The 25,855-nt window shown below is 46.6% G+C and overlaps 1 protein-coding gene across 1 annotated transcript in view; it reads left to right on the top strand.

Moving 5' to 3' along the window:
• The window catches only part of ITGA9 (integrin, alpha 9), a 263,996-nt gene that overhangs the window by 185,216 nt on the left and 52,925 nt on the right, over positions 1-25,855 (top strand). Inside the window, exons 20-23 of the mRNA XM_004676316.2 lie at positions 13,521-13,607; positions 16,604-16,683; positions 20,633-20,722; positions 22,693-22,801. Of these exons, the coding sequence (XP_004676373.2) occupies positions 13,521-13,607; positions 16,604-16,683; positions 20,633-20,722; positions 22,693-22,801 (366 nt within the window). The remainder of the gene's footprint in view (positions 1-13,520; positions 13,608-16,603; positions 16,684-20,632; positions 20,723-22,692; positions 22,802-25,855) is intronic.

Here is a 25,855-nt window from a genome sequence, read left to right as displayed (position 1 = left end):
AGCCCCAGATGGAGGGAAGGAGGAGGTCCTCAAGTTAAGAAGACAAGAAATACGCTCTCTCCCCAAATGAGCAGAAAGCCTGTGTTGAGCAGAAAGAGGTTGGTGGCCAGGGAAGGGCCTGGGGCGCATTCGTACTCGTGAGGTCATTGGAACGGGGCAGGAATCTGCACCCTGCCAAAGAAAACTCTCCTCATGCTTTATAAAAAGCCCGTTGAGCTTTCTTTACAAGGCAACTGCGGATGAGGACACACGAATAGGAGCAGTGGCTGCCAATAAGGGGTCGCCTGGCCGTTTCCAAGGGCCTGTGGTCATTTTCCGTATAGGTACTCTGCTGTTTCCATCTGGCCTAAAGACCAGCGTGGATCCCCAGGCAATAGGATGCTACCGGTGACCGCCGCACTTCCAGTCAGGACACCCCATACAGAACAGCGTCTGTTGCACGGGTTAAGAATCCTCCTTCCCCACAGAAACCTTGGGCCCCAGGCCCCTCTCTGCACCTGCTGGGAGCGGAGGGGAGAGTGGCTGGCTGGTTATTTCTGTGGTAGGATGTCCACCGTGAAGACGGTCACGGACACAGTCCGGAGGAAAGGAAATGCAGGGCGGTGGCGTCCCGCTGCAACCACTTTTAGTTGCACAGATTTTGGCAAGCTGCCCAACATCCTACAACCTCCTTTTCCTCAATTATAAAGTGGGGATTTTGAGCCCTGCTGCACAGTGTCAGGATGTAGTCAGATGGTGCTGTAGTGACCAGATGGAAGAAGGCCTCTGTAAACGACTGTTCTGCCTCCTGCTGCTCCTCTGTAGCATTTCCTCAGCACAAAACCATAATAAAGGTGGTTTTCTTGCTGAAAACTTGAATGGGGGAATTAGAAGCCACCTGGAGAGAGGTGATATTTGGGTGTCATGGAGACAGGTTCCCCTGTGTCAGTGGGAGCCAACATCCCAGCATCCCCAGAAGGGTCCCTAGAGTGTCGGCAGGTCCCAGCTTGGTCGTGCTAGGAGGCACTGTGGGTTCTACCCAGAAAGCTGCTTGTCTCCACCAGGACAGAAGCCCCCAGTGTTGCTCCCAGTGTTTCTAAGAATCTGGACTAGTGCCACCCCGGACATGGCCTTGCAACACCTATGTCTATATCCCCTGTCTGCCAGGCCCTAACTAGAGAAACCTTCTCTGGGGTCCCTGTCGAGACACTGAATAGAAGCAGGGCTGTGTGCCTGTAGTATGCATTTTAATACTGATCCGGGCAGCTCTGATGCACGGCCGTGAGAGCCACTGTGCCACAGGCGCCCAGCACCATCCAAGGAAAGGAAGCCTCTTCCACACCATGCATCCTGGGCCCTTGCACACTGGCCTCCATGAGGCAGGACAGCTCCAGGCGTTGCCCGCCAGACTCATTGTGCAGAGCGACCTTGTGACCTTGGACATGACCCATCACCCTCACTGGACCTCCATATCTTCATCTGCACAGCGGATGATACAAGATCAAATACTTGCCTTGCTGATTGAGAAGCTCAGATCAGTTCTGGAAAAGTGCATAGAGCTGTGCCTGCCACACGACTGACTGACATTCAGTGCACACACGTTAGCTAGATTTGCTTTGTGTACTGCCAGCCTAGACTGATTGTGGGCATCTGATGCTGGGGTGTCCGAAAGCCTAAAGTTTGCCTGTAACTGTAGAGGGCAGAGCAAAGAAAGCCCTTGAAAAGTTCCTTTCTGGGAGGCCACCAGCCTAGAAACTCATTAAATCCTTAGAGCAAGATTACAGGGCAGGAAATACTAGCTGTACTTTTGTAAGGAGGTACTTACAGCACCACTTGGGAAATGGTGTAGCTAAGATTTGAATCCAAGTCAGTTTGAAAGAAAATCACTGTACGATTATAAGTTGAGAAGTTTCCAGGGTCCCGGTTCCTTTGCCTGAGAAGCTCTGTAATTCTAGAGAAGCCTTTACCTGCTGTTCAGGGCCCCTGCCTGGAGCCTGGTGTGCACAGGATGGGAGGTGTCTTTCCCCAGGTGGACAAAGAAAACACTGAGGAGTGACAAGTAAATGAGCCCTTGTTTCAGAGACTCGGAAGTGGAATAAAATCAGTATGTGGATCGTGGCAGCCTGTTCAGCCCTCTTAGCTGGCTTTCTTAATGTTTGGCGAGTGAATTCTTTGCCTTAACAGATCCTGGTGTGCTTGGAACTAGCAGTCTCGTGAAACAGCCCTGTCCTGCATCTCACATTAGAGAGGAGGAGAGGGTTCCAAGACCTGGGAGGCCATTTGCTCAAAGCCTGAAAGGCTTGCCAGGCTGGAGAGGGTGGGGAGCTGGAGGTTTCTGAGATGGTCTCTTTCCCACTGTCTTTTTATTTCCAAGTCTTACTAATTTGCCAGTAGCTTACACAGCTGTACTGGGGAGTACGACCTCACACCTGCACATGTGTGTGCCTCACTCTGTCATGCAGCGTGGGGTGTGGCAATTGGATTTCTTTCCCACTATCGTATTCTGCATTCCCGAATGAAATCCTGAGACAAGACTTCATATAAAGCTAATTTACTCCAAAGTATGTCTTCCCAGGAGAAATCACTAGGGAATCAGGGCAAGAGGATTAGGAAGGACGGAATCTAGGCAAAGAAGTGATTTCACAGTCTTCTGGGGGAAGGGTAGAGATAAGAAAGAAGGTAGGTGGCTTTGGCAATCTGAGGTGGAGCATCCTAGTCAGGGGAAGGCAGCTCGGTTAAGGGCCCCTCAAGGGGGTGTGGACTCCAAAGCATTTGTATCGCCCCATGTTTACAGGCAAAGTGGGTTCCAGGGGCCCTAGGAACCCTCTGCCACACCGTGCTGGAGGCCAGGAAGTCTATGCAGGGCTTGGTGTGGTGAAGAGACTCAAGGATCATGGACAGCGTGGGCCCATCCTTCCCCTGCCCTGCTGTGAGGGAGATGGCGTGTGGTCAGCCTAGCCATCTGAAGCCAAACTAAAAACATTTTCAAGGATGAATAAAGAATGAGAGAAGCTTTCCTGTGGGGGAGAGACTCCTAGGAAATGACAAAAATGTTGATCAATCAGCTACTTCTGCAGGATCAGAGCACAGGAAGTAATAAATGAGCCAGTCCATGTCCCTCCTCCATCAAAGCAAGTCAGCTTCTGACCCAGCCTAAGTTTAGAATATTCCAGCAAGTTCAGAACATACTGAGGCTTGGGGGAGCTTATGAACCTGCAACTCATCCCTTTATTTATTTATTTATTTATTTATTTTTAAGGACCAGGGAAAAATCAGTTTCCATAAACAACTTTAGCACAATTGATTTTAAAAGCTAGCCACTAAAACTACCGAAAGTATCCTTTAGCCATTTGCGTGTGTGTAACTGTGATCCTAACTGAAAACGTTGTAAGCAAATATAGGAAAAAAATAACTATAAACCTACAAAATTAAGCTTATCTGCCTGGATTCTTGAAAAGCCATAGGGGACTCATCACTGTAGCATTCAGTTATGTGAGTGGAGCCTTCGTAGCTCAGTGGTGGACTTCTCAGCCGTGAATGGATCCTCCAGGTTCTTGGCATTGCGGGTCCTTGATAGTCACACACTCCGTACCCCTGAAGATAAGCCTGGGCACCCCTGGCCTCCTGCTGGGCATTTCCTAATGCTCAAGTCCTCCCTCGTATACACTTCTGTTGACTCCACTGCCAAGGCAGTTGCTCTTGATATTTAACAGAAAAGCTGGCTTAGAGCAGGGACACGTCTACCTCTACCCCTTACACATGAAGTTGAGGCAATGATGGCTGCAGAATGAATTAACAACAGGACTCAAGTCCTGCACTGGCCACAGGGACCTGTTCTTAGTCTCTTGCTCTGCCAGACACAGAGCCTGGTCTGGCCGCTTGTGAGTGGAAATGCAGGCTTATGGCATTGCCATAGCTTTTGACTTGTGTGTTCAAATAATGAACTAAGCTTTCCCACTAAAATCAGCACTGCTAGGGCTTCCTCTAGCTTACTCTGTAAGCTAGTTAGTTCTGTAATTTAAAGAACTGGTTGACTTTTTTAGAGAAGGTCAACAATAGTGATAATAGTGAATTGTGAACTAAGACTCATCGGGGTGGGGAGAGAAGTTAAGCTTCTCCTAAAGGGGCACAGATTTTCGTCCTTTGACACACCTCGCCCAGACACTCACAGCAGTATAATTATCTTTTCTTCTGTTCTTTCTCCCTCCTCCTGGGCTGGAAATACCCCACTGGAGACAACAGTATCTGTATTTTAAAGGCAGGGGCCCCCATGAAGGGCATTGAGGCTACTCAATAAATAATTATTATACAAGGGAATGAACAAAGGAATGTAAGATGTAACAAAAAACATACGTGCCTTATACATAAGAATTATTCTATACAAGCTGTTTCCCATTTGAGGCAAAATAGAAGCACTTGTTGAAGGAAGGGATGGTCTTCCTCGGGGCAGCAGGAGACCATACTGGTGCTGGCTTTGGTCTCCAGGGGTCATCTCTCTGAGTCACTGACCCAGGGCCTGAGGGGCAGGCACCAGGCTCCATTCTAACCACTCAGATGCAGAAAGGGCCAGAAAGGCGGGGGTCTCTGTCCAACCCGAGTTAGACCCTCAGGGAAGATACTTTTGCGCACTTTGGGTCTCAGGCTTTTAACCTCCAAACTGGCCTGTGGTACAGATTATATGCCTGAGATCCTTCAGAATCCAAATTCCTGACCCTGCTGATGCTCTAAAGAACTCTTCTCTGAAAAGTGGGGCTGCCATTTGCATCTTTAACAAGGATTCGAATGTAGCCTAATGTTTGAAGGTTCTTCATTTGGGGTCCACATTGGAAACAGCTTCAGTAAAAGCTTGACGGGGCTGTGTGCTTTTTTTACAAAGTTTTCTGGAGTCATCATACTTTCTAACACTGCTGTACAAACTGGAGAGGTGCCCCCTCTGGTGGCCCACGGCCTCCTGCCAGGGTGCAGGACTTGATGAACACTGCACAGGCTGAATTTCAGACTCTAACCCACACCTGTTGTTCAGTGAACAATCTGCATAGCTGAGTGTAGTGTTTCTGGTTCCCAGGGGCAACACTTCACACCTCCAGATAGGGATCAGTGAAGGGTGCTGGTTGTTGATGACCTTTGAAGGGTTTTGAGCAAAAACAAGCAAAGTGATATGCTAAGGTTCAGGGTGTGGCTTGTAGAACAGATGAGGGACAGTTGAGAGCAGGATGTCCATCATGAGGTCTAGGCAGGAAAAGATTGGCCCTGATCTGTTGTGCCAGAAAAGAAGAGAAAGTCAGTTCTTTAGGGAGTCCTGCGAGAGCTCCAGAAGCAGCAAAGTGGATGTGCCAACCGGAGTGGAGCAGGGCTCTATGAGCCTATGGTGCTCCATGGAGATATGTCCTAGGGTCCTCTCTCTGGCTGTGTTTCTTCATTTGTCGCCATGGGAAGGTCATCAGTAACTGCGTCTGGCCTCTGTTCGTGTCCATAGTTTCACCACCCAAAATGTTGGTGGAAAGGAGTGAGATACTGTCACTGCCTCTCATGGTCCCTCCACCCACTTAGGGGACCATGTCTCTGCCTGGAGGCTTTCTCTAGCTATCAGCATGCAATGATGTGCTCAACACCAAAGCTAATCAACATCCTGAAGACATGGAGGGGATACTGGAGGAAAGATGCCCTGACTTTCTCACCTGTTGGAGATGCACATCCTCATCCCCTTGTGGAATACCCCACGATCAACTCCCAACTAAATTACTTGTTTTCTTAGTCCTTGTCCAGAGTCAGCTTTTGGTGCAACCCAGTTAAAGAGTATGAGTGTGTGGGCCTCCGGCTCCAGAAAACTCTCTCCTCACATGGACACTAGCCCTCAGGTAACTTTAGCAGGATGACTATGCTTCTGGAGGCCAAGTGAGTATAAAAATGGTATCTCCATAGGCTGAAGTCATGTTTCCCAAGTGGGTAGACTCTGTGATGTCAGGGAGTATTTCTCAAATGGTCATGTTCGTAGAGATTAGCTGGAGATAGTGTTCCAGTACAGTCTACTTCAACAAGTTTGGCTTGGTGACTGAGAATCTGCATTGCTCCAGGCTCTCCAATGATGCTGATGGCCTTTGGCCCAAGGAGCACACTTTAAATAGGAAGGCCCTTAGCTTGAAGCTACTTTACAAGGGAATTCTGACTGAGCAGGACATGTGGGTGGGGCTGAACCGCACTGTAAGTACATTTCTAATGGCACCATTTCTGGTCAGAATTTCAATACACCTCAAACATTTCTCCAAAATCTTTCATCCAAACACCACTCATAAATTAGTTTTGCATCATGGTATTGAGTTCATTCCTATCATTTCAGGTAGGACCCATAACTCGAGAGTTTTGTCTGTGGGGCAAAGAGTGACAGAAAATCAAATATATTTTTTTCATTTAAAAAAAGATTTATTTATGCATATAGAACTGGGGTACAGGCCAGAGGTGTGAGGGGTGAGAGGATTCACCAGAGACAGAGTAGGGTGCAGAATAGACAGGTCAACTAAATACACTGCTGAAGAGAGTAGCGGGTGAGACAGGAGAGGTCTGCTGCACCATTTGGGTCACCTCTGGGGCCAGGATCAAACTTGCACTGAAGCAGCTATGGCTACCTTGCAGTGCTGAGTCCTAACCCACTGTGCCACCAGGAGGCCTGATTTTTTTTTTTTTAAAGATTTATTTACTTATGCATACGGAACTGGGGCAGCAGTACAGAGGTGGTAAGAGGATTCACCAGAGACAGAGTGGGGAATAAAATAGGCAGATTGATGAAGTACACTGCTTAGGAGAGCAGTGGGCGAGACAGGAGACGTCTGCTGCACCATGTGGGTCAGCTCCGGGGCTGGGGATTGAACTCACACTAAAGCTGCTGCTCTTAGCTTGCAGTGCTGTGTCCTAACCCACTGCGCCACCAGGAAGGGCCCAAACACTTTGATTCTTAAGACAGAGTTCAACTTTGAATTCTTACAGTTGATGATCAAGGAAAATTTTTTTAACCTAAGAATGAAAAAGTTGGTGTTTTTGTTTTGTTTTGCCTTAAAACTAAGAATACATCAACTGCCTCCATTTACAGAAGAGAAAACTTCCCAGATGAAAATCAAATACTTGAGTTACTTCTGATGCCTTAGAAGGCTTGCTAGGCTTCTCACTTAGAACTGGCAAATTTAGGTTGGTTGATTGATGGAGTTGTTTAGATTCCCAAATGGGGAATTACCAGCATCTGGGGAAGAATATGCAATTTGTCTTCATTTTAGGAAGAAAACATAAAGATTAGTTCTAAACCGGGTTGAGGTAATGCACCAAGGAGGGGCGGGTTACAGGAACAGGATAGCGTATTCTAGTCACTGCTAATTGATAATGGTTTTTAAAATGTAATTTATTTTTAATCATCTTAGGACTTCCAAGGCACTTTTGTAAGGGCCAAGGGGTCTTTTTGGAAGGAGACTCCCCTGTCTCCACTTTGCTCAGACTCATGTGTCTCCCCAGACAGTTGGTCTCCCACTGCCTGTGGCTGGCAGAGGTTGTTTAAAGTGCACAATCTAATTCCTGATACTTCGCTAGGAGGGGAATTTTGCTTTAACAGTTATGTGGCTCATCTGGCCCAAACATTTGTTCTAACCATAGCTCCTGCTTACTTCACCTTTTTAAGCTTGGAAGGAACAAACAGCCTGGGCTTTTGCTTCCAAGGGTTCCAAGTTTGAGGGGAGGCGTGGAAGCAGGGTGACGAAAGTTAAGAAGGGAACTTTCTTCGCAGTGCTTTCTTTGACCCCTCCCTCCAAATCCCCCACGTGTGTGGATGATCTCCTCTGGCTGCCTTGCACTATTCACTTGCCATCTCCTCCCAGCAGAAGGTCTGTGGCCACTGGCCCAGCTTGGCCACCAGCCGGAGCTGGCATCTGTGTTAGAGTCACCTATGCTCCTGGTTCCTAAAGTCGTTTTTTGGTTTACCAGGTCAGTGTTTCCCAACTATTCAGATTCAATTTCTGTGGATTCTTTGCGGTAAGGGGGGAAAATGAGGACCTTGTCCATTTCTTGCTGGTGTTCCCCACCACAGGCTCTCTAAACCACACTTAGAGCCAGCTAGGAAACCTTGGGCAAGTAATACATCATGTGTTCCAGTTTCCACCTTGTAAAATGGGCACGAAAAGAGAAACAAGCCATGGAGGAGCACCTGGCACATAGCCGTGCTCCAGATGTCATTGCTGAGGGCTCCTCTGTGTTCTCCATCTTTATAGCTGACAGCACGGGCAGCCCGAGCTGGTCTTTAAGGAGGTGTCATGACTTCACTTTATAGGTGAGAACAGGGAGGCTTGTAGAAAGGATCATTAGTGTGCCTGATGCTGCATTGCTGTTACTATCAGAGCCAGTAATCAAAGTGGGGACACTAAAGCCCGTCTGTATACTTTCTGCACTGCCAGTCAGGCTCACATGCTTTGCTGCACAGGCAGGACCTCTGTGGGCCTGGCCGAAAGGTTTCCCCTCTGGGAAAAGTGTTTTTTTTTTGTTGTTGTTGTTTGTTTGTTTGTTTTTCTGGTGACTTTTTAAGGTCAAAAAGTATTTCCTGGGAGTAAACCTGCGTTAACTGATTGGGTCAGGTTATTGGGAATCCTTGCTCACCTCTGACTCCTCAGTGGATTAGGGAATTAGGGCTGAAGTGTCTCGAAGACTGACCTGAGCTCTGTGTTAGCTGAGCCTACTCTACTAGCTTCCTGGGCCATACCCCCTGTGTCTGGTAGAAGAGGTTCAGGGGTCTTACATGAACTTCAAACTGCCAGCCAGACACCAGACATGGAAACTTGAGCGTTATCTTCAGTTTGACCCAATGTGTGGGAGTGAGGAAATGAAACATCAGACTTCAAATTCAGCCTGGTCTGGGCAGAAACCTGTTACCAGACCTTGCAGATTTGCCACTCCCAAAGAGCACTGTGTTGGTGGTCAAAAAGTGCCACTCCAGAATGAAATCGATGTGTGTGTGATTGGGAAGAAGGATCCAAAGGCCAAGGGGCCTCAGTAACTTCATTATCAGATTCTTCCTGCCAACCACTGAATGCACAAGCCGGGCAGAAGGTTGGCTTGACTGGCCGGACTCCAGGGCCTGGGCTGCAGAGGTATGTCTGGGAAAGAGAGGAGCTGTGCCAAGGCAAGCATCTCCCAGGCCAGCAGAGCAGCAAATCAACTACTTCTCGCAGCCCCTTCTTCCTCAGAATCCCCAGTGAGTCAAAGCCTATCCAGTAGTCAGTGCAGACTCAGAAGCTATGGAGAGCCGGACCCAGTGCCCAGATTACAGAGGCGAATGAACACAAGCCAAATATGCTTTTCATCATTGTGTTCTGGAAAATGTTAATTGATGTTTTCCTGATTCTCAGAGTAACACTTGTGGGTAGAAAAATAGAAGCATTTTAAATAGAGTCAATCATAACTCTAGGGAGAAACCCTTGGTAGCATTTTATGGTATTGGAGGTTCTTGCTAGCCAAGGGAAGGGGCTGGGGAAAGACCAGTTCTATGAAGCGTCATTAAAATAGAAGCCAAAACTATAATAACAGAGCATAAGTTTTAAGTTTTGATTGGGATTTTAACAATTAAGCTACAGGTTTGCACATGGGTTTATGTTATCCTACATTTAACAACTCATAGCATTGTACTCCCGACCTTTTCATTTAAAACTTTGTATTCTGAAGCATTCTAAAATGTTATCATCTAGGGATAAATTTTACTTCTTTACTTTTTATTGATGTGACTTTGCCAGATCCAGATTTATCAGTGGCCTTCAGTGATTTGAGCAGCTTTTCAACATCACTTCCCTGAGTTGATGAAAGCCTGCACCTTTTGCAGTAAGACCTTAATTCCACTCAGTACTGGATTTATGCTGCCTTTGAGCTGGTTCATCATATGTCTACACTGACTGACCATCAAGGACAAAGGATGGACAGTTCTGTTCACTGGTCTCTGTTTACAGTCAGCTCAGTGCTAGTAATCCGAAGCCTTGCAGCGATGCTAAGTTAGGTTTTACAAGTTTAAATCACTGTAAACAATAATGGGAACATGGAATCAGAGCCAAGGAGAAGTCTGGCTGCTTAAATCTTTCCCATCTACCTCCTGAAGGGTGCCACATGCCTGGTAGAAGTAACCCCCCACCAAAACACTGCCAGGCTGGGGTGAGGGGGGACAGCTGAGTTTAGCCACATCTCCCCAGAATTCACTTTTTCTCACTGTCTTTCTCTGCCTATCTGGCTCCAGGGGATGCCTGACTCTGGGCAAGTCACCATGAGGATGCTGTTTATAGTACTGCCCTGGGCGTGATCTAAAGCCAGAACAAAGGGAGTGTCGGAGCTGCTTTGAGCAAAGTACTCCTTGGTTGAGGGAGCTGTGGAGATTTTATAACCTGCACTTGGATAGTTTCTACTTGACTTACATATTTGCTTTAAATGTGCCCCATTGTCCCTTTCCTTTGCTTTGCCCCACCTGAGAGCAAGGCCAGCACTTTCCACTGGCTCTCAGTGCCAAGAGCCTCCTCTGTTCAGAATGTTGTCTGAAGTCAGTTTCTGCAAAAGCAGAACCTGAGATGGGATTTCTTGTATAGGCAATTTGTTGGGGGAAATGCTCTTGAGGGAAGAGGAATGAAGGGAGCAGAATCAGGCAGGGTAGGAACCACGGGTGGCTCCCTGTGGGAGTTGGCTATGACCCAGTCCCATGGGGATGCTGGAAGGTGGGCTGCAGGGAAGCTGGTCTCACCCTGAGGCAAAGGGGCAGCCTTGGAACCCATGTCAATCACAGACTGAAATGCAGGAAGGAAAAGTTGTCATTACCTTCCAGGCAAAGAGGGCTCCCTTTAGCTTGGGGCTGTTGAGCCAGTCTAGTCAGGGGTGCTGAGTGGAGCACCCACACCTCCTGCACAGGAGTCACCTGTTTGCCAAAGTCCACATTCAGAACCTCTTTAACTCACATCTGTAGAGGCAGAGCGGGGTGTAGGATGAAAACCGCTTGGTCAAGACAGCTTGAATAGCCTCAGGAGGGCTGACAGGCAGTGCTGACAGGCAGTCAGGGGTGATCCATGACACCCTCCCTGGGGACCATCCCAGGAGCAGATGAGTCATCATCAGCCCAGACTTGGCCTCTTTCTCCTAGAGATTCTTGCTTTTCAGTCTTTTTGCTTATCCCCACTGAGACCCGACTGGAGTTTGGAAGTTTTCATTTGACTGAGTAGAGTAGAAAAGAGACTTAGAATGATACAGTGAATGCTGGTTAAATCATTCTTTTCTAGCACTTTGGAATAAATAAAACAATAAAGTAATTCAGCAGCTCTTGAATAATCAGAAACAGTTGAAACCCAAAACTAAGTAAACTAAGTGTCCCTGAAGTTGCAGAGAAAGTTTTTGAAGCCAGGGCCATTTCTTCACACCCATACAAAAGCTGAAGAAGCCTTTGGAGCCATAAATTTTTACTTTAAGAACAGATGGACCTTTGATTCAGATCGTAAAGACGCCTCTCCAGGCTTGAAGCAGATTGCTAGTGAGAGACTGAACATTCCAAAGGGAGCTCAGAACTGGATTGATTCATCAGGGTGTGTGTGTGTGTGAGTGAGTGAGTGAGTGTAAGTGTGAGTAAATGAATGTGTGTGAGAGTACACATGTGTGCTCACTTGTGTGTGTGCTAAGGTGTTCTTGAGAGTAATTACACTAGGATGACAGTAATTACACCAGGATGTGAACCAGGACTGTGCCAGGGAAACTAAGAGGTAAATATACCCTTCACTGCCTCTGATGCCCACTAGCCAATTGGCTGGAATTCAAAGAAGTTTCTACTGGGGCCTGTAGTGGACACTGCTTCTGGGGAAGGATTATGAGGATGGTGACAAAAGACCCTTGAAGTGAACACTGGGACCTGTTCCTGCCTTCAGGACTTCAAGGTCTTGAGATGGCGTTTGAGAAGTTACTCTCTGGTTTTCCACATTGAAATTGTCATAGCACAATCCCTCAGTTTCCCAACTGACTATAATGCCGATGGCCCTGAGTCCATATGAGGAACATTGTAAGGTCAGGGAGAGTTTAGAAAATTTACCGTCATTCAGATCAGTTATCTCCGAGATTGGCTGCTGAAAAATGAACTGGAATTCCCTTTCTTTTTCTGTACCTCTTGTGTTTAGTTTGGTGATGGTGGGGGAAGCGGTTTGCTCTGCTTTGTTTTCTAAATTAAGTTTGATGGTTAACAGAAACCATATAAATCATTGTGTCCAGATCAATGAATTTTGTAGAATCAGACCCAATAATATTCCCAGCACCTCCAAGACCCCCTTCACTTGTTTCCTCCCCAGTTACTACCTTGACTTCTAACCCCATAGATGAGTGATTTATCTTTTGCTGTTTCTTTCTGTGTATTTTATAAGGTTCATAATAGTATCATAGCATATGTTTATCACAGCTAAGTAAGTGTATTGTGATCAGTGTTCACATTATTTTCCTGATTGATACACAATAACTGTATATCAATCCAGTTGGTCTAGAGGACTGGAAATGTTGGTCTGAGCTGAGGTGCAATGGGTGTTAGAAATTAGATCTGGAGCCTGGGTGGCTTTTTAGATCTGGAGTCCATATGAGTTGGTTCTTTTTAGGTGCCATTGTATTGTTGGCTGTGTTATTTCCCTCTAGAAATCCAGGGCCAAAGAGCAGGGCAAGAGACAGATTTTAGAGTCAGTCAAGAATACCCTTAGGTAAGTCACATGACTTCATTGAACTTTATTCAGCGTCCCAGCATCTAGACATCCAGCCAGTGCTAGTTCTGTACTGTATTGCCATCATCAAAATCTGAAAAAATACTGTTTCCCCTGAAAGCCTTCATTTGACTTCAGTTATCTGGAGAGGCCCTTGGGTCATGAAGTTCCTCCTGGCTTTCCTTTGACCTTGGTTGTAAACCATGTGTCTGGGTGGCCAGCTGCCCCCTGTCCTGTCTCCCCGAGGCTGCTGCAGGCTTCTGAGGCAGTGACACTGGGAAGGCAGTGACACTGGGAGGCCTCTCCTTGCCTTTGTCCCCATCCACCACCCTGCACCCTGGGGAGGTGTGCAGAGTTGCAGTTTGGCCCTTAACTCTCCAGGCTGCAAAAGAGCCTGTATGCTTGCTGCTTTGGTGCGATTTCCGTAGTTTTCTTTCCTAAACTAGCAACATCTTGAAAGGCAGGATTAAGGTGTGTGTTAGGGAATAAAGGGACTAAAAAGATGAGTTGGTTGCTTTTATCCAGACCTTATGAGGTGCCCAGCTTACACAGGACTGGCTCAAGACACGCTGGGTTCACAGGTGAAGTGTTGTCAAGAGTGGAGAGTGGCTTTGTCTTTTCCCCCACAGGAAGAGTGGGCACCCGGAGGAGGTTGGAGGCCTGGCCAGAGGCTTCTGCTCTCCCCCAGCCATGGTGGTCATTGTCTAAGAACTGCCCACAGACGGACAGTGTCTGCTGAAGGCTGTGTTGCCTCCCTGAGTCCACACCCACACATCTGTCTTTGTGCAGCCAGCTCATCTGTTCATGCTTCTTCTCTTCCAGGAGGAAATGGGCATTTCCTGTGAACTGCTGGAATTGGACTTCCTCAAGTGCAGTGTGGGATTTCCTTTCATGAGGTCAAAGTCAAAGGTAAGGGGAAGAGGGCGCATTTCCTTGGCAGTCGGCCCCAACCCTTCCCACCTACCCCTCACTCCACCAGCTGTCAGCCCAGGTTTCCTCCCACAGCTTTGCCTCCCCCTAGGTGGCCAGCAGCACAACCCTACAGGGTGCCACCAAGTTCCTGTCCACGGCACTCCACAGTAAGCTGTGGACAGGCTGTGGTCCTCGCGGCCCACCCAAGATGTGAGACACCCTGGCCTTTGGCAAACAGCAGCTGATCAACCTTCTAAAGTGTTCTTTACTAAGCCATTCTGGGCTGCTGTGTCCCTGTGACAACATGGGAGATGTGGGCCAGAAGCCTACAGCCTTGATACTGTCTCTCTCCTACACGCTCGCGATTTCTTTAAGCGATCTCTTAAATACTCAAGGTGTAGACTGATGGTGTTGCATCTCATTTTTTCTTTTAAAGCAGAAGAAATTACAGTCATTGACATTTATAAGGGGTCAAATTTTCTGAGCTCAAACAATAAATGATGCATAGTCACACATTCCAGAAGAATCCTGCTGTGTGCCATCATTGTAAAGAGATGCAAAGATACAACAAGATGTGATTTGGGGAGCTAAGACTAGAATTTAAAAGATGAGGTCTGCCTTTTGAAATAGAAGCTGTTTCCCCTGCTGCATTTGAAGGAAAGTTCATATCTCTTGTTCTGCCTTGCCCTGCCTGCCGCCTCCAAAAAAAGAAAAAAGAAATTTTAATCCTTCTCCCCTGCCTGTGTCATAGAATTGATTCATTTTGATCTCTAAGGCTTTTTGGTCCCACTATTCCGTAGCTGTTTTATAAACCAATTGTGAGAATATTTTGGTGAGTAAGAAAATCTGCTCGTTCCTTAGCAAATCCCTTGACCTTATCAGCCCTTTTAAAAGTCCCCGCTCCATGCTGTTGTGGCTCTCGCATCTGGGATTCCTCAGCCTTTTCCTGGCTCTGTGCATCTGTCCCTGCTTCTCCAGGAGAAGGGGTGGCGCGAGAGGGGATTGTCTTACATGTGGCTGGCAGAACACTGGCCAAGTCCCACTAAACGCCAGGAAAGGTGAGGAGGAAGGAGGAAGGCCCTGGCTTTCAACAAAGGTTGAAGGCATCTTTAACCTTCGTAACACATGGTACCTCAGTGTGCAAACCTATTTGAAGTCTTTTGAGCACCAGAAGTGACTGAAGTGAAAAACTTTGACAGTTTGCCATTTCATTATAAAACACAGTCTCCATCCAAATCAAACCTAAGTGCATCTTGCTAGTTTTCGTCTAAAACTAAAAACTAAACTTGTTTTCAAAGGAAAATGTATATCCCTACAGCAAAAGGGGACCTAAGATCACTGGGCAGAAAGAAAAGGTAGTCAGAAAAACGAATGCCATGTAAACAAAGTAATGTTGAATTCTAGGGCATTAAATTTTGTCAAAATTCATTAACTCTCAAAAAATAATCTCAACCAACAATATGGTAAATGTTGGAATCTTGGATTATTTTCCAACCTGGTAACCAAGTGTCTTTCACACGCATATGTTAAGATCTATTGTAAGATTAAACCTTTAGATGGGGGTTCTCTGTGGTCTCTCCCTAGAAAAAGACTCAGGAGTGACCAGCAGGGATAGGGGCTCCTTCTACAAGCATTCCGACTTGCCTTGTGTCCCCTCTCCCTCTCCTACTTGTGGGCCTCAGGCCCCAGGCCACCTGCCGAGCCCGTGACTAAGCTGCGGGCCGACTTAGGTTGTCCGTGTGTGTCCCTCATGACCAGCCTGCCAGCTTCTGACCTCTTCTCCTGGGCCTCCTGGAGGTCATCCAGACCTTTTGCCTCTCACCTCCCCAGGATCTGGGGTGTATTTAATCCAGGTCTCCTGCCAGGTCTGATGCTTTGCTGGGACAAGACCCCTGACTTTCCCTTCCTTTGTCCCCCAGCTCCGCTTCCTGTCCTCATGCCTCACCACCCTGAAAGCTAAGCTGCACCGCCACAGAAATGTCTCCCTTAAAAGGGATGTCCAGTGTCCACTAGAGTTCATGGTCTTTTGTCCATCACTTTCCGAAGCATTCAGTTCAGTAGAATCCAGTGCCAAAAAGATATTGCCTAGAATTAGTTATAAAGGAACCCAAATATTTATATGTTAACTATATCATATTTTTGTTGAATTTAAGTATTTATTTTTGTCCAATCCTTTATTGGAATGCAAAGAGATCAGTTGTCTTGGCCAACGTCATGAGGTTATGGTAGAGCTGTTCTATAACCCCTCCCCAGGGATTCCACCCACATTTCCCACAAGTGCAACTTGTATATAGTCAAAAGCATCTGCGTAAGGCAGTGCTCCCCAAATCACAGGATGCTCCCCTCTGGGGATGTCTGAGAGGATTATGGGTCACTCATGAGATTCTTTTGGGTGATAAGGACATGGCACTGCTCAACACTGGCTCTAGGAATAAAAACTACCTTTTCAACACTTTCTCAGTCCTCACCACATGTGGGAGAGAGACTCTGGTGGAGCTGCATGTTTTTAACATCTCTCTTCCACTTGTTAAATCTCCTCATTAGCAAAACAGAGTAGACCTTTGGATCAGGGCCTTCAGCAGGTAACAGAATCCAACATTGCTTTGATTTCATTGTTTTTGTTTCTGTGATGACCTCCTTGTGATTATAAGTGGTCCTGGATGTTATCTGTGTATTATGTGATAATGGGATAAATTTTCCTTTTAAAATCCTCTGTAAACAAAAAGACTGAGGCAATAAAAATATGAAGTTTTAACAGCACAGACGATGTAATGGGTAGATGTACCAAAATTGGCAAAATGGTATGACAGTGAAATTTACAAAGTCGTGGTTGAAGAGGCTAGTGTTTGTTATTAAAGCTTTATCTCCAGCCTGACTATCAGAAAGGACAGCAGTTGCCATGCAGAGGGGCCTCCCGGGGCCATGCACTTCTGAGGGCATCGTGACACCCTCTAAGTTTGGATTCCTGCTGATGGCACTTTCTCTTTCCCTAGTATGAATTCAGCATGATCTTTGATACAAGCCACCTGTCTGGGGAAGAAGAAATTCTTAGCTTCATCGTTACTGCTCAGAGGTAAGGGAGATGGAGTCTTTTTACATGACAAATAATTAATGGGACCAGGAAGCCATGTCCTCTTCACATGTTGCTGATGCCAAGGATCCTGCAGGGGAAGAAGTGATTATTCAGTGAGAGAGGAGACTGGGCTGGGCGAGAGTACCCTTGGAGCCTTGGAAATCTGACCCATTTTCCAAGGGCAGTGGGAGCCTCTGGAAGTGTTTGAGGAAGGAAGAGACATAATGTAACAGCTTACCCATACAACATGGGATTGCTGGATTTAATTAGGGGGACAGATGCCCCCACCATTCCCATTTACTGCCACTTATGGGGCCCACAGAAAACTTGCCAGTGTTTCTGGGCAGCTCCATCAGTGTGCTCTCTGGGTCCTTCAACATCTGTGGCAGCTGATGTTCCTAAGGAGCAACATCCGGGCAGGAAATAGGACAAGTGAGAGGCTTCCCTTGTCAAATAAAAGGAAACTCCACCTGCCTCTCTCAGGGCTGAGAGGTGTCAAAAAGGGTGCCCAGTGGTGAAAGCTTCATCTGCTAAAATCACATGTCCTTAGACCAGTGGGGCTCTGGCCTGGGAGGCCCTTGGAATCACCCAGGAGAGCTTTAAAAACTACAGATGCCTGATCCACCATGAGAGTCTTTTCTAATTGGTTTGAGTGGAGTCCGGACATGGGGATTTTTTTTAAAAGATTGATTTATTTATGCAGACAAGAGCTGAGGTATAGGCAAGAGGTGCATGGGATGAGAGGATTCACCAGAGACAGTGTGGGGAGCAGGAGAGGCAGATGTACTGAAATACACTGCTGAGAAGAGCAGTGGGCGAGATAGGAGAGGTCCATTGTGCCATGTGTGTCACCTCCGTGGTCAGGAATTGAACTCACGTTGCAGTGACTGCTGATAGCTTCATAGTGCTGAGACTTAACCCCTTTTGCCCAGAGAGGCTAGTACTGGGATTTGTTTTTTTTAATAAATAATATAATTATATCATTTTGTGCATTTTCCCATCTCAGTTGTAATCCCCATGGGCTTCCCATCACCAAATCACCTGGCTTCCCATCACCAAATCACCCGTGTGCCATCACCATGGTCCAGTGCACTTCCCTCCCCCCACTGTTTTTGATCCCATTCCCCACTCCACCCCCATAAAATGTCTCTGGTATATAGCTGTTCATAATCATTATTATTATTTTCTCTCCTGGTCCATTATATTACTGCTATGAATGAAACCATCCGGTATTTTTCCTTTTCTTTCTGGCTTATTTCATTAAGCATGATGCCTTCCAGCTCCATCCACCGGTACTGGGATTTTTTTTTTTAAAGGCTCATCAAGTGATTCTAATGAGCAGTCAAGGCTGAGAACCACTATCTATAGTTCCTTAATCCACACTGGGCACATTTCCACTCAGGAGACATCCGTTGAGCATCTGCCACTTACCAGGCTCAGTGCTAAGTGCCGTGTAGATACGTGAAACTGTATGTGCCTGTGTATGTGCAGGCCTGTGTATGTCTATATGTAAGAAAATGCTAGTCGCTTATCAAATCAAGAACATGTTATGTTTACCCATTTTACATAGCACCAGGGACCACATAGTATTGGTAGCATAAATAGCTGTCAGAATCTTCTAATTCTTTGAATCCCAAATGATAAGGCAGCTGTACTATCTAGTAGGCAGGCCATGGAATATTTCAGGCACTTAGTTCTCTCCAGACTTTGGTGACAATCTGGCCTGCAGTCCCGAGGGCACCCATAGCACTTGACTCCCTGCTCTGACAGAAAGATCCTTAAAGCTCCTTATCTTGAAAGCCACAGTTAAAATATCAATCATTTCTTTCTTCCCTGTCACCACCCTTTGAAGCTCTCTTGCCTACTTGGGGATTTCGGAGGACATAAAGTTGAAACTAAACAGTTTCTCAAGAGCTCTCCTCTCAGCAGCCGTCACGGGGAAAGCACCCCAAGTCACGCGCTGGCAGAGTGACTGGAAACCTTTTGATGTTTGGCCTCTTTATCTCAACTTTTCAACTTAGCTCAGTCTGAAGCGGTCCACCTGATGACAGATGAGACCGTTGGCCCTAAGCTGCCAGCAGCCACAGGTGGCTGGACAAATGGCAAGGGCAAGAGGTGGCCCTGCCCTCAGGAACAGATTACTCAGATGCTGGCAGGATGCTGGTGGGGGAAGGGAGCTGGTGTGATGTGGCCGTTATGTCCACAGGGGAGTCGCTTCTGGCCCTCCCTTTGGGGGGACTCTGGCTTTCATGGCCCCCTGGGAAAGGAAGGGCCAGAAAGCCAGGTCCCGAGGCCACCTGATCCTGCTGCTTCAGTCATCGGTGGCCTCTGAGTAATGGATGTCAACTCTGAGTGCGGAAGACAGATGAAGAGTCAGGGGTCAGAGTGACAGCGCACCATTGTTTCGGAACAATAGGAGAGAGACAGGGGACCTTCGTGTTATTTAAGTAATGTTGCCATTCAGTGCTCATGGGTGAGAGAGGAAGTTGGGCGGGGTTTGGCACAGAGCAGGCAGGATTTTGGGGAACGGTGTGGTGGGGACTGGGCAGGATGAGCCCTGTGCACATGTCAGCAGGGCTGGGGGATGCTTACGTTTCACCCTCAGTGAATTTGGTTTTTCCCTGGAATCCACATCCATGCAGTCCTTGCCTGACATAATCATTACAATTCATATTTGCAATTTAATAAAATAGTAAAGGGGAAAGAGGTCTGCACTTTTCTCCTCTGCCTCCTCCTCCCCAAACTGCCTCACCCCCTCCCCAATTTTGGTGTCGCAACTGTTTGAGCCCCTGCAGCTAGAGTAGGGCGGACCTGGGTTGCTGCAATCTCAGTACTGTCAGGATTGTGATGGGTCGTTGGAGCGAGTTACCTGCGCTGACTGAGCAGCTCCTTAGCTGTCACTGTGGGGAATCCCCTCTTGTCCAGGGTTACTCTGAGGATGAGGGCGTGGTAAGATCTTGCTAGAAATGTGCTCGCCACGCAACAGCCACTCCATAGCATCTGCTCCCTTGCAGCCAACCTCCCCAGCCCTTGCTCTGGCACAGTGGACTCTGAGGGCCTCAATTGAAGAGGAGGTGTAGTGACATGCATCTAAGAAGGTGTGTCCCTATGCCTTTGAAAACCATTGTTGCCTCAGTAAGGAAAAAAGGAACCCCCCCCCTGTACTTTCTCACCCCAGAGGGGGATACCTGTATATGGACATACCGCAGCCAGAGTGGAGGGTGCTTCCAAAAGAATATATCATGACAGGGTTGGTCAGGGCCTCTCCCTAGACATGGCTGTCCAAGGATGATGGGTGGGGAGTGGCTACTGAGATCCGGCCAACCCTGTCCTTGCAGCAGTGCCCTAACCTTATTGTTGGAATGAGCGTTTGTAGAAGTAGCTCAGACCTACCCATAAACCCTCAGTAGTTGCCTTACCCACTCCCACTGCACAGCTCCTGCTGTCCTGCTTCTCAGCCTGAGGCTTCTCTAGCCAGAGCTCACTCACCTGTGTGCGCAGGGCAGGTGCCAGGGAATTCACACCCTCCCCCATTAGCAGCAGCAGGTCTCAGGAGTCAGTGGACAAGGCCCAGTTCCCAGGCCTCAGCAGGTGTATGTTCCACATGGCCCCCAGCATCTTCCCCAGCCCACAGCCCCAGCCCAGATACCACAGCCTAACCTCCTGGGTCACGTGCCTCCTTATCGGCACTGTCTACTGGTATGTCCTGGGATCACCTCCCCAGCATATCACTTGCACTCCCACCTTAAGGAGGGAAACACCATGAAGACAGTAGGGTGCCCTTAATGTCTCAGCCCGGGGAGCGAAACTGGCCCATTTGGTGCACAGTCAGCCCTCGAGATTGAGGTTGTAGGGATGAGGTGGTGGGGAATGAGCTGTGCTGCTGAGCAGGAAGCTGCGGCTAGGTGGTGGGCGCTGATCCATGTTCCATGCTCTCTTCCTGGCTCAGTGGCAATGTGGAGCGCGCTGAGTCCCTGCACGACAACATGCTCACGCTGGTGGTGCCGCTGATGCATGAAGTGGACATGTCCATCACCGGGTGAGTAGCCCAATCCTGGGAGGCACAGCCCAGCCCCCGGTGCCTGGTGGTGGGATGGTGAGCTTTTCTTCTGTTTTCATGTGGAGCCAGCAGTGGGCCCTGGCACCTGCACTGCTTCCCAGCTTTGAAAAGCAGAATGGAGCTTTAGCCAGGGTCTCGGTCTCCTTCCTTGTTTTCTCATTTTTCCCAGCTGCCTACCCACCTGGTGGGTAACACAAGCTTGAAGACAAGCGTAAGTCCCGTGACTTGTTTGAATGTTCTATATACCTCTGTGAACATGTATACTCACAGCACCCACCGCTGCAGAGAGCCACGTGTTTGTAGGGTTTCTGGGATTCAAACCTTACCCGAAAGTCAGCACCACTTGTGTCCAAATGCCCTGAGTGGCTCGCAGGACTGCCCGGTCTTCCTGACTAGCCCACAGTCTGCCTGGCTTTGCCTGTAGCTATTAAACCTTCTGTGGATCCAGCGGTGGCTCTGTCTAACTTCTGGGATGGGTAGGGAAGGGGCACCCCTCCCTTGCACACTGCTTGCCCAGGGGAAGTCCATGGCCACTGTGCACCCTGGCATTGTTGGAGAGCAGGATTGTAGGACTGCAGGACCCAAGACAACTGAGTCAGTTTTTATGCAGAGCCCAAGACTACAAAAATGAGAACTCAGGCCCTGCTTCTAGCTTTTGAAAGCAGAACACATACTATTTTGATAGTGGAAAGGGATTTGCACAATTAGTTAGATCATAGGAGAACCCATTGAACCCTTGTCCCGAATGGGTGTTGAACTTTCTGGAGGCTCAGACTTCTCATTTTTCCCACCTCTGTGGGCACACTCTGCTGGGCACCGGAAGAGTCTCCAGGCATTCTAAATTGACATGAGACATTGGTGAAATAAATTTTGCAAATGAGCATATATTTGCCTTTGTTCATGGCTCTATTTTCAGCCACTCTCTCCTCAAAATCACGGTGAGAATGTGCCCCAAAGCAGGCCCTGTCCTTAGGCACAAAAGAAAAAACACTCCTGCTCACTCGATCAGGTTGTCAAGCTCAGGAGGCCTCTGTGTGGGGTGTTCACAGCCCTGATGAAGGCATCAGTTAAACAAACCTCTGATGCACCTCTGATCTTTCCAGGAACATAAAACAGGAGCAAGCTTAAAGGAACCTCCTCTTGCCATTTGATAACACTGGGAACTGCATTTCTAAAGCAATACACTTAACGTTTAAGATAGATGAATTGCTATTCATTCAGACTTGGTATCAAAAATGTTTTATTATTCTGATTAGACAAGTAAGCAGCTTCTAGAATATCATCTAGAATCCATTGTTTGTCTGGGAATCTGAGACTGGGCTTTTTCTGAACTCTTGGGTTTGTTCACATGGGCAATGTTGAATGCTTCATTATAAACGAAACTCAGATTCTTAACCAACTTTTTGTTTGTAGCCATTGTTTGAAATCTGAAGGCAAATACTATCATTGAATGGACTCAACAACATTAGGTAGTAAGTTTTTAAAATGAATTGGTCAAAGAGTTGTGTTAAGGATGCTGTATTTAACTCATTTATATTTACTCTTAAAACCTTGCCATAATCTTTCGCAAGACAAAAAAAAATGTTTTTCAAATGACAAAACAGAGAAGTGTTTTTCAAATGACAAAAAAGTGCATTTTTAATCACTTAAAATTGAAACCGAAGCTACCATCCTCTTCCTCCTCATTTTAGAGATGTCATCTAGCCCATACTTGTATATGGAGCTTACTGACTTGACCAAAAGGAGCAGACATTACTGAGAGTGTCTGTTTAGAAGGTGTAGGCCTGCTTATGTCCATCTACAGAAGGAAGAAGTAACAGTTCCAAAGGGAGCATTTGGTGGAAGACATTGAAGGAAGCCTGGTTTTGAATTAAAAAGACTGAATTTGGGTTTGGGGGGACAGCAATAATCTTGGGTTGCTTGACAATTTCATACTTTCCTCTTTGCAGAATCATATCTCCGACCTCCTTTGTGTATGGCGAGTCTGTGGACACATCCAACTTCATCCAGCTGGAGGACCAGGAATGTCTCTTCCAGCCTCTCAATGTCACTCTTCAGGTACCCCCAACCCCTACCTGTCATTGGGACCAAAGGAAGCGCTCACAGGATGTGTATGCTGCTGATGCAATGAAAGGACCATGATCTTTCCAGGAAAAACTTTTGCCAGCTTGGGCAGCTAGAATGTCTCGTGTGTGTGTGTGTCTGTGTGTGTGTGCGTGTATGTGCTCGTTCTGTAACCATACACAAAGTAATCCCTTTTTCCTCTGGTATTCTGCTGTGTAGACCCCTCTACCCTTCAATATTTAGCAAGAGAGCTGCATGATAAACACAAGCTTTCTCCAAGAATGCCTCTGTATGGTGAGGTCTAGCCTAAATGGTCCCAAAAGACCCCTTTCTGTTCTCCATCGTTGTCCATGTTGTAGTATTACACCAGCACAGTGGGAATGAATGTAAGCCCCCTTGAGCAGAAGCAAGCTGCTCCCTTCCAGAGCAGTGACTTCCCAGTCATGTATGCAGCTGCAAAGGGACCAGTGGGTAATGTGGGCTCTGCAGGCTCAGTGACAATTATTCCCCACTCTGTATGTCACAAAGGCAGCCTTAAGCAGGGAAGAAGCATTGTAGTTGTGGACATGGAAATATGAATATCATGTTCACATGTTCATGAAATATTTTCCTTCTCTTGACATTTTTCCCCAGCCATTTAAAAATGTAAAAACACTCTTAGCTCACAAGCTATACAAAAACAGGTGCAGGTTAGATTGGCATCTCAGCCAGAGTCCAATACACCTGCTCTGAGTTCAAAATCCCAGGCCAGCACTGTTCACTGCAAGACTCTGAGTAAAGCTAGAAGGACCTCAGCATCATTCAGTTCATTCTTCTCAACTGGCTGATGTGGGGAGATGTAGGTCCAGACAGGGAAGGACATTCTGGGGATCCAGAGTGGGGAGCGGTGGGCCTGGGTCAGGGCAGCGCAGACAGGGGCTGGACACCCTCCCCAAGCAAGAGACTTCCACAACCTTGAGGGATAGCACATGTCCGCAGATCCCTGCCAGCTAAGCCCCAGCTTTATTTGTAAGGAAAGGGGTGGGGTTAGACTGGCTCTTAAGACCTTGGAGTGATTGTCATGAATAGGAGCTTAGTGTTTCTGCATCACTTCTCAGAATTAGTCATTTTTCTCCATTACCTTTTGTAACTGGATAGAAAAACAGTTAAAGACTAGGTGGAATTATTTCATGTTTCAGGTTCTTAATAATATAAGCTACAGTCCAGATAATTGTTTAGAAGTGTTCAAATAACCCAGCTCATGGAATGAGGAAGATAGAGGTATTGAAAGGAGAAGATCGGGAGGAATAGCAAATATGCAGAAATATTCTGCCCATCCTCTAAAAGGAGAGAAGAAAATCAAAAGTATGTTGCTAAGTCATGCTTTTCTGTGGCATTTTTTCAGGAAACTTTGGTGTTTGGGCAAAGGTCTTTCTTCACATCTGACCTGGCACAGGATACAGGCCAGAGAATCTGAGCCTCCAGGAATGAGTGAATGGCATGACCCTTTGATAAACTTCTTGATTATCAATTGCTTGAGGGAGCATATAACATTCAGATCAGAATCAGAGAGTTGATGGGTCTGAAAGATGAATAACATGTGACATTGATTAGGATAGCATGTGACATTGATCCTCTTGTGTTAACAAGGCTGACAGTTTGCTGGAGAAATCTCTGACAACTCCTTTTCTGGGATAATTGTAATTATTCTGATCTTCCTGCAGAGAGGTCACTGGCCAGGTTTATGGGATAATGACCAGGCGGTGGACATAGTGGAGGTAGACAGGGTCAGGAAATGGATTAAACTCCTTATTTTTCCTTTTGCTGTCAACAATCCCCCTGAAGAAGAGCAAAGGACTCACCATGTAAACAGACTTACTGTCTTTTAAAAGCTCTTATTCAACAGCAGTGTAATTATTTAAAGATGCCACTACAATACAGATGGAAGAAAGACAGAAATACTAGTCTTGGGCCTGGTTTCTACATTTCATCAGTTTTTTTTAACAGAAGCAGAATTATTTATTAATCATTGATAAACATTTTTTTTTTGCCTTGAGTCGAATCATTTTCCTTACCTCAAAACTAATAGAAGTAGTGCAGATGTTGTATAAGAACATTGCAAAATATCAAATGTTAAGACATTTGTTCAAAATAAATAAGTATGGCAATCTGAGCCCAGCATCTGGCTCTGATGATGAAATAATGCAAATCAGCATCATGTTCTTTCCTTCCCCCCCACTCATACTTTAATTGGGATTTCCCAGACATGTCAATAGGGCTATTTTCATTATGGATGCTCACATTTCACTTCAAATTGGTTTGTTCAATTGCGGTTGGATGGTCCTTCCTTTTCCTGTGTCTTCGGGTTGTTGCTTTTGATGGATTTGCTTCCTTTGCATCAAGAATTGGCTGTGAGGGCTCATGCTCACCATCAATTTTTTTGGTCTGTGCTTTGAAGTAGAACCATCTGTGGCAAAAATAATAATAATAATAATAAAATAAAATAAAAAAAAAATGAAGACACAGCTTTTTAGGGAAGAGCCGAGTGAGCTAATTCGCCTGTGCTGTTACTGGTGAATACTAGGGTTGATGTCCAGCCAGTCTCCAGCCTCTGCCCTTCTGCCCTCAGCTCCAGAGATGCCTCATGTCCCTGTGTTCTTGCTCTGGTCCCTGGCCACTGAGAGCAGTTTGTTTCTTCCTTTCTTACTCCTTCCCATTTTCTTTTTTAAATAACACCTATCTTGAGATGTATCATTTACTACATACCTTAAAGTTCACATGTTTAAAATGTATGACTCCATGATTTTTAGAATGTTTACCATATGGTATATGATTATCATAATCTAATTTTAGAACCATTTCATCAACCTAAAAATAAACTTCACTCCCATCAGCAGTCACTCCCTATATTAATTTCCTATTACTCCTGTGACAAATGATCACAAACTTAGTGACCACAAAAAGTGCAAAGTTTTTTCAAGCTGTACTACAAAGCCATAATAATCAAAACTGCATGGTACTGGAATAAGAATAGACATACAGACCGGTGGATTCGAATAGAAAACCCAG

The sequence above is a fragment of the Condylura cristata genome, unplaced genomic scaffold, assembly GCF_000260355.1.
Source record: "Condylura cristata isolate star-nosed mole 26May11 unplaced genomic scaffold, ConCri1.0 scaffold00004, whole genome shotgun sequence".
Lineage (NCBI taxonomy): Eukaryota > Metazoa > Chordata > Mammalia > Eulipotyphla > Talpidae > Condylura > Condylura cristata.
Note: the sequence above shows the minus strand (reverse complement) of the source record. Positions and strands in the feature narration are given on the sequence as shown.